Raw genomic sequence first — 9686 nt, forward strand, 5'->3', positions numbered from 1 at the left:
TAATCAAAATGAGAAACCTTAACAGGTAACCACTCATTGAGAACCTTAACAAGTAGCAGTCAATGAGGCAATTTTGTGCCAAAGGAAGAAAACAAAAGACAGAGACAGCTTTAGACAGATCAGAGTGTACAGTGGCAGCAGTGAAAGCAGAAAAGAACAATGGAAGCAGTTGAGAGGAAAGATACAGATTCCAACACTGAAAAATGCCTCAATATAAACCAACATCACTTTGTGCTAAGGAACCCAAGAAGCAATAGACATAACTTAAGATCTGAAGTTCCTCCATTTTGTACTCTGCCTCCATCTTGTGTCTTGTGTGAACTATTTCCCATAAAACATTCTAGTCCTCAGAAGTGGATAGCTGCAAAAGTGACATGGTAGCCATCTGGAAAGTACAGATAACTATAGAATGTCCCACCTGAAGGTGAGCCGATAAGAAAACTTGAAAAGAAATAGGTAAGATTTGAAAATTAAAATTTGTGAAAAGTCCCTAGGCATGAGCCAATCAGGATTGAACCTGTCACCCCACACCCTGCTAAGGTAACTTTCTTGGTTTTTGTCTTTAAGTAATGCTCTCTAGATGGGTGGGGCACATTAACTTGCTGCTGCATTGATGAGGTCCAGGCCAGCTTGCAATTATGTGCATAATAAAAACCTTGCTTTGGTATTTCAGTGAGTCAGTCTCCTTGGTGGTCTTTTGCGGTCCCCACAGACTAGGTACAACAATAACAAAACACACCATCAGCTAAGGCTGTATCTTGATGGCTATACATATATGTACAAGGAAGATTCAGCAAGTCACATGAATAAGCCCAACTCAGTCATTCATTTTAGCCAGATCCAAATTATGTTTCTGGTAACTTTATTATCACCCTGAAAATAAAAATTGCAATTGAGGTGTATCCAAGGAAGAACAATCTTCAAAATGTTTTATGTTTTAAACATAATTTAAAACTGAAAATTTATATTATGACTTTACATGCATAAATCTAGCTGTGGAGAAAATAGGTGAATTTATTAAACAACAGTCTCTGTATCAGTCATTGGAGTTATTGTTCAGAGGCCCCAGAGGTATACAAAACAATATAGGCTATTGTCATGGTTCTTGGTTGCTCATCATAACAAGATGGTAAGATCCTCTGGCTAAAGGGAATATGTTCTATTGCTACATGACAAAGAGAAATGAACCTTGAACTGACTGGGGAAAGGTCCTCTACACTGGTTAGCTTCCATAGTCTTAGAAGGTCTTATGCAGGCTGCTGGGTTAGAAACAATAGCAAGAGTATGAACCAGTGCTGGACCCTGCACGCTACAGTACTGAACTTCCAGGTGATGTGTGCTCAGTGCTGCAATAGTGCCCTGACTACAACAGAATAGCAATGCTTTTTGACTGCATTTGAACAACAGCAGGGAATTCATGCCTAGTACTACAACATGGTCAAAAATCCCATGGTTCAGCAGGACTTAGGTGCTAGGGTTAAACTACTGTTGTTACTTTGATAAATGGTCATGACAAACTGCCTTCTATGTGTGTGTGTTTATATTCACAGGTTATTGCTAGGCCCCACTTTAGTTTGAGTATATGTTTCAGGAAGTTTCTATAACGGGATTCCTATACTGTTGTGTTCAAAAGGTCTTTAGGGTTAGTTATCCTTCCCTCACATTCCTCCCTCTATCCTGCCTTCTTATTCCCACCCCTTTTTAATACTGCCTGATCCATTTGTCCTTTTATGGAAGTTTTTTTTCTGTTTCTCCTTCCCTTGAAGATCTCCTCCTCCCTCAGAGCCTTTTATTGATACCCAACATCTGTGGATTTTCCAAATGAAACAAACATATTTAAAGCTAGAGTAATACTCTTCTTCTTTTCCTCTGTCTGGGTTACCTTGCTCAGGTGACTGTTACATCAAATTACCTGAAATTCTTATAATTTGATTTCTCTTATTAGCTAAAGCATGACCGACTGTGCAAATGTGCCACATTTTCACATTTCACTCATCAGTTGATGCACATCTAGATTGTTTCCAATTTCCAGTGATTGTGAATAGTGCAGCAAGGAACTTGAAGAGCAAGTGTCTCTATGGAAAGATGTAGAATCTTTTAGTTAATTGCTCAAAACTGGTACAGCTAGATGTTGTGGTAGATCTATGGTCAGTTTCAGAGGAACCTCCATACTGATTTCCATATTTCTGTATTTTTTGTGCCCATTTGCATGCACATCAGCAATGAATAAGTTTTCTCCCTTGTGTCCTCTCAGCTGGTGTCCTGGTTCTCTGGTTCTTGTAGTCCCTCCTGCTCCATTTCTGTGATGTTCTGTGGCATTAGGTGTGGGAATTGCATTGTAGATGGATTAACTGGAACTAGAGACTTCACAGTATTTAGTATCTGCTTTTTGACCAGTTGTCTATGACTGTAGTAGTGACTCTCTGCTTAAAAATGAAACTACTTTCATCAGGGTTTAGAACTATACTTATCTGTGTATATTGGCAGTGGCCATGTTGGAGGAGCTGCAGTCGACAATAAAGTTTATGAAGTATGGCTCACCAGTAAGTGCAGCTAGGAATAGTGTACTCTGGAGAGGAAAAGCCCCCCTCTTAGAGGGGTTTGTCTGCATCTTGTCCCTTACTTCTCCTGTCCTTTCTCCTGCTAGCTGCTACCGTGTAATTATTGAATTTGGCATGGTATGATTGTAGAATGAGAGAATTCCACCGTATCCTGTACAGTGTGATTGTTTGATGGGAAAATCACTCTCCTTATTTGCAGATCATAAAGAAGAAGATTTTCATAGAGCAATGAAGCTTAGAGATGTGAGACTGGCTTAAGATGGGAAATTAAAACAAGAAGGTTTCATGCATTATAGACAAGTTAGTTCTCACTATGAATAAACAGTCTGATGACTAAAGAAGACAGTTATGTCTCTACATCCAAGGTTAAGTTTGAGTTTCTTGGTCATGTAGCTTACAGAATTAATCTCAGGTCCTAGTATGCACTTTGAAAAAACAGAGTTGTGAAAGGAAATTAAAATACCCGACTATGTGTAATACAGATGGTTAGCTAGACCACTTGATTAAGGTTCTGCAGACTAAAATAAGGATAAAAATCTGCTACACTATGACCACAAATGGCTGCCTGCCAGTACAAAGGGACTGATTGAAATATACTTGACTTGCTTAAAACTTAGTTAATCAATAATAAAAGAAGCTTTGCTTGAGGGTGAAGATGCTATGGTTGGAAAATTAATAGAAATGAAAATGTTTAATTACATGTGGACTTCTAATAAAGCATGTAACTTATAGTCATGTGTGATTTCTTCCCAGGTAAGGATTTTACTTTGATTTTGGAAAATATGTAATTTTCAGTTATGAGGTGATTTTTTTCTTGTATAGAGATTTTAATCTTAGGTGGTATAAAATGGATAAGAGAAAAACAAAGACAGGAAAATTAAGTTTTGTCCCCTCAGGTAAGTCTTCTGTGTGTGTTTAGCTTCTGAGTCAACATCCACGCTTCAGTTTTTCTGATCAGAGACTGGGGTTGACTATAGTTCATCTCTAGCAGTGTGCAATCATAAGTACTTAGAATACAGTTAGAAGCTACATTGATTTAGGAAAGTGGCTGCTGTAGTAGGGTCTTCTCTAGGGTCTATGACCTCTCCAGCCATGTGTAGTTAGCTAGGCTTATAATATCAGGCTGGAATTCATTGCTACTGAGCAACCTTGAATTCAATAGGGTATATATTAGTTTCCCCAAAGATATAAGAGCTACTATTGTACCTGTCTGTGGCCATGTCCATGTCAGAGGAGCAGCAGAAGGCATTCGACCTCAGGGTCTCAGCCCACCAAGAGGCAAATCCCTGATGGGTGAATCTGTTATGCCCAGATCACAGAGTCCACCAAAACCAACTAGGAGACCAAGTTCTGTATGTAAAAACAAAGAACCTTCATTCTTATACAAGTTTGCAAACTCGGACTCTCCGTGTCTGGAGTGTATTGGAGTGATTGGAGAGTCCTGATCTCAGTTGGGGTTGGATTTTTATAGTAGCAAAGGTAGGTGTGAGGAATTTCTAATCCTCAGGACCCCTGATTGGCTGACATTTGTCTAAGGGTGTCCTGGTGAAAAGTGATGGGTGTGTACTGGCAAGTGATCCTATCTACAATGCTTTGGAATGTTAGGAATTTCCTTTGGATGGTCTGTTCCTGGGCACTACCTACTATGGCTGCTGTGTGGTCTGGGTCCTATGTGTGGTCAGGCTTCCCTGGACTCACATGGCCTGGCCCCATTATGTGTGATCAGACTGCCATAGGCCTCACAAATCTCTGATAGGCCCCGAGTCTATAGACTCCAGATTAACTTTAGCTTCTGCTGTGATTTTACATGTTTGCTGCTGGCATCTTTCTCTGGTATGTGGCATGGTGTGAGTGGGTGTGGGGAGATTCCTATGTCTCTCATATAGTATGTTTCCCTCATAGAAATATACTGTTCTAGTGGACATATTTCCTATGGATTATGAAGATGATTTCTTCCTAAACTGTACTATCTAATTGATTAGAATAATGGTAGTTTAAAGTTTTGATGATTAAAAAGTAAAACAAGGAACTATAACACAGCTAAAACAAATGAATTTCTATGAGGAGTCATGGCTTATTAGGTTAATGATTAAGAAAATCCATTAAGTCTCAGTAACACGACTGCCTAAAATCTGTTAATCTTAAGGTTGGGAGATGCATTCACAAGCTTCAGAGTGCATCATACCTGAAACAAAGCGTTGAAAATAACTTAAAGTTAGATCAATATGATTTTGTCAAGTATCTTTGAGGTGGAAAACCCAAGAAGAAAATTTTAAATTTTAGAAAGGCACATAGTTGAATGAGGAATTCATTAAAGTCAGGAAACAAGAACAAAGCAGCATTATTAGCTGACATGCTTTTCTTGATAGGATGAGTTGTTATCAAAGGCGAAGATAAATTTCTTGTCCTTATTTCTACTCTCAATCTCATGATATTAAAATATTGATGAATGGAAATGTACCCTAAAGATTTAAAGTAGAGCTGACTAATACTTTTTTATGTATAGAAGTTTTTATCTATGATTTTTTTTAATTTATGATTCTTTAAAGATTTCTTATAAGATTACATTTTGGGATAAGCAAGAAAGTGATTGGTCCTTTCTTTTTAACTGCAAAACCCAGCCTGACAATAAAAGACTATCTTGCTTGCTTACATTTTGTTAATGTACAAGTTTTGTCAATACAAATGTATGCGAATTCTGGGGAAAATTTGTTTTCACCTGAATTATGTAAAATGTTTAATCATGTAGGAGCTATGGAAAGCAGGGCAATTTTTTTTACTTCTATTCTTTGTAATAATTTAGTTGAAAAACAGAATGTAACCACACTGCCTGAATTATTTTGTTGAGATATATAACCTGTAAGGGAAATAATATATATAGAGCTAAAATGAGTTAGAAGGAAAACATCAAGAATCAAGATAGAGTTAGAAGGAAAACGTCAAGAATGAGAGAATAAGGAAGAATAAAAACACAGTTAGAGAGAAAGCATCAAGAGAGACTGAAGGGTCGTTTCTGGATAGAGAGAAGAAAAGGGAATATAGAACATAGGATCAGAGAATACAAAAGATGAATAAAGAAAAGTTCTGAAGGAAACCATCGATAGAGTGTGTGAGTCTATAGTCCCTACCTCCTCAGATAAAAAAGTCATACTACACCCTAACTCTGGGGATTCACGTTGAGACCTGCCCTGCTGTAAGCTGCTTCCCCAGACACTGATATGCACCCTTGTGGAAATCTTTTCATGGTGGTTCATACTCTTTACTCAACTTAGTAGGATTATTTATTGCTTTTCTCCCTTGGATTCTTACATGACACCTTCATTTATGGAGAGAAGTCATGCCCAGGGAAGAATCTTCAGGTCGGTTCAAAGTTCCTTGAAGTCTTATATCTAAAGCATGTGGTGTCATTAGGAATAGGGTCTTACCTTCAAATTTTATGAGGGCAACCCAGGGCAATGACATTAGCCGAGGTTATTTGGAGGAGTCTCTTAAGTCTCTAACATCTTGAAGGGAGACTTCCTATACCTGGAACTGGTATTTTTTTTTTATTAGATTTGGCATTAATTCTAGGTTTGACAAGCACTCTTCTGAGAGATTCAGTCAGTTCTATGTTGTGCCAATTAAGTAATGATTGAGATTTAAAAATTCTGTTTGACATTCAGTTTTGCTTCCTAATCAGTAAGATAACATATACTACTTGACTGTTCTCTGTGAACACAAACATGAATCTTTCTTGAGAGACACAACAGTCTTTGATTTCAGATCTTTCTTCCTTTACAGAGAGATAAATATGAGTACTAGAACATTTTACATTAAACCAATATTTTGTTTCCAGAATTGAGAAGGATGAAAACCTTGGCTTCCTTTCCAACATTGCAGAAGAATTATTGGAGAACCTAACTCTAATCCCAGATGAGTGACAATACCATGTCCTTAGGATTTAAGCCAGTGCAGTGGCCTATGAGAGTGGACATTAAGGGCTTTCTGGACAGAGTCTTTCATGATTAGCCTACTTCATACACAGTACGTAGGAAAGGGGAAGCTGTCTCTCATGGCAGCATCTTCAGAGTTCCATCAGCTGTATTTCCTGAGCAGCTTCACTGAGTGGAAGCTGTTGGGGAGTGTGGTGATTTGAATGAGAATGATCCCCATAGACTCACATATCTGTCCATTTGGTTCCAGTTTGTGGATTGTTTAGGAAGGTCAGGACATGTGACCTTGTCAGAGGAGGTGTGTCATTACTGGTGGTCTTTGGAATCTCAAAGTCAAAAAGCTAGGCCCAGACTCTCCCTCTCTCTGTCCTTCTTTGTGATTAGATGTAAGACTTCAGCTACTTCTCCAGGAACATGCTTGCCTGTCTGCTGCTCTGCTCCCCACAATGATGGTAATGGACATACCCTCTGAAACTTAGTCAAGCCCCCAATTAAATGCTTTATTTATTTATTTATTAAAGATTTCTGCCTCCTCCCCGCCACTGCCTCCCATTTCCCTCCCCCTTCTCTAATCAAGTCCCCCTCCCTCATCAGCCCTAAGAGCAGTCAGGGTTCCCTGCCCTGTGGGAAGTCCAAGGACCACCCACCTCCTTCCAGGTCTAGTAGGGTGAGCATCCAAACAGCCTAGGCTCCCACAAAGCCAGTATGTGCAGTAGGATCAAAACCCAGTTCATTGTTCTTGACTTCTCAGCAGTCCTCATTGTCTGCTATGTTCAGCGAGTCCGGTTTTATGCCATGCTTTTTCAGACCCAGTCCAGCTGGCCTTGGAGAGTTTCTAATAAAACATCCCCATTGTCTCAGTGTGTGGGTACACCCCTCGCGGTCCTGAGTTCCTTGCTCATGCTCTCTCTCCTTCTACTCCTGATTTGGACCTTGGGATTTCAGTACAGTGCTCCAATGTGGGTCTCTGTCTCTGTCTCCTTTCATCGCCTGATGAAGGTTAATATCCAGGAGGATGTCTATATTTTTTTCTTTGGGTTCACCTTCTTATTTAGCTTCTCTAGGATCACGAATTATAGGCTCAATGTCCTTTATTTATGGCTAGAAACCAAATATGAGCGAGTACATCCCATGTTCCTCTTTTTGGGTCTGACTTACCTCACTCAGGATAGTGTTTTCTATTTCCGTCCATTTGCATGCAAAATTCAAGAAGTCATTGTTTTTAACTGCTTAGTAGTACTCTAATATGTATATATTCCATACTTTCTTCATCCATTCTTCCAATGCTTTCTTTTATAAGTTCTCTTGGTCATGGTTTCTCTTCACAGTGACAAAACAGCAGCTGAAACTGGAAGTCTGCCTGAACTTTCTGTTACATGGACCAATGAGCAGAAAAATCTGAAATACATGTGAAATGAGACTGAAGGTTATTTTTAAAGACTAGAGTCTATGTTCCTCTTTTGGTCATAAATTTGTAGGGGCAATCACAGAAGATACTGGAGAATTTAAATCAATACATTTTGTAAGAATCTTGGTAGAGATAAAATCTATGTCAGGGTTTTTCTGGAGATGTTTTCTATAAGAGGTCCTCCAATTTTGGAGAGAACAGTATTTCGGGGATAAAAGTGTGGGTTGTTTCCAGCAATTACTTCCATTCTGTCCTGTCAGGAAAATCCACAGATTCCTAGGTTTTTAGGACTTTGATTTGAAATTTGTTGCTGTTTTTCAGGAGGCTGAGCAAACCCCACTTAGAGACATATACAGCTCTCCCTCACAGGGCCACCCCCTTCAACTCTCCTGCACCCTTGGTTTGTGTGCAGCTTCCCCTGCAGTCTCCCTCACTGTGTCACTCAGAGCACAGTAGTACAGGGCAGAGTCCCACAGCTGCACTGAGGACTTCTGCAGGTGAAAGGAGCTGTTGCTCTTATGGAGAGTGGCGTGGAACCCTTGATGCTCTGTCCTCTTGTCTGTGGAGCCCTTCAGGAGTAGTTGAGGGGCTTTATTGAGATATTGCACATACCAGAAAACAAAAGCTGAATAAGTAGTCTGATAGGTACAGTTCAGCATCACAGGTGACCCCTCTGTGACAGAAACCAGGCCTTCTGTCTGGGTCACTGTGTCTCCATTGCTCCTCCCTGAAAATAAACAAATAAACAAATTAATGAGAAAATGAATGAATAAATAGATAAATAAGGAGGAATTACATTGCTATGTGATGTTGTAAGTAAAGACTTTCTTAACTGTAAGAAAATGACATCGTCGCTACTTAGAGTAATTGTAACTTACTGAACATTAAGAGGAGCAGCAGAACTGAGCAGATGTCAAGAAGCATGTTCATAGAAGCCAGTGACACTTGGTTCTTGAGTTCACTAAACTTATAGGGTAAGTCTTCTCAGGACCTTAGTGAAACTCATAAATAAGGACCTCCTTCTGCACAGTGACAGTCTGCCATGCAAAGCCACCACCTAGATTAGATGTTAACCACATCTGAAGAGGCAGCGCCCTCTTCTGGTTTCTGTTCAAACTACCATAGATGTCTGCACAATACATTGTGAGCAATTTGAAACCTCATCCTAAGGAGGCAGGTCTCAAGCCCCCAGTGGGTGGCTGAAACCACCAGTGTTACTGAACTGTAGGTATCCTGTGGTATTGAATTTTTTATTTTACTAACTTGTTCCCTCCGCTCCTGCCAGATCCAGCCACTCTTTCTTACCAACACAGTTTTATGTCCCCTACCCTTGACATAAAATAAAAATCCATCAAGGTTCACATTACAGTTGGTCCTGTGTGTATACTCTTGGATGTGTGGTCTATGCACTTGGGACTGCATCAATAAAGCAATCTAATTCTGTCTCTCAGCAGCTACCAACTGTCCATAACTCCTTATCTAAGTATGGGAGTGCCCACCTTCTCTCTGCTTGCTGGGATTGCATCTTCCCTGATCCTTTGAAGTCGTATGTGTGCTGTTAACTTCTGTGAATTCATGTGTGCAGCTACCCTGCTGTGTCCAGATAACACTGTCTACTTGGAGTCACCCCCCATCTTATAGCTCTGACATTCTTTTCACCCCTTCTTCCTCAGTGACCTCTGACGTGGGAGGAGGGTTGGGATGGAGAAGTCCCTCCTGAGGCTGAATGTCTTGCACACTTTTCATCTCTACAGCACAGTGAGTTCTGGTTCTCTGTGACAATCA

The 9686-nt window shown here is 39.9% G+C and overlaps 1 gene segment (V, D, J or C); it reads right to left on the minus strand.

Moving 5' to 3' along the window:
- Nucleotides 1-8281: 8281 nt before the first annotated feature.
- LOC102002643 lies at nucleotides 8282-8831 on the minus strand. The segment is given in 2 exon segments: nucleotides 8282-8628; nucleotides 8780-8831. Coding segments are annotated over 2 exon segments (399 nt in total).
- Nucleotides 8832-9686: the final 855 nt, after the last annotated feature.

This window comes from Microtus ochrogaster, unplaced genomic scaffold, assembly GCF_000317375.1.
Source record: "Microtus ochrogaster isolate Prairie Vole_2 unplaced genomic scaffold, MicOch1.0 UNK210, whole genome shotgun sequence".
Lineage (NCBI taxonomy): Eukaryota > Metazoa > Chordata > Mammalia > Rodentia > Cricetidae > Microtus > Microtus ochrogaster.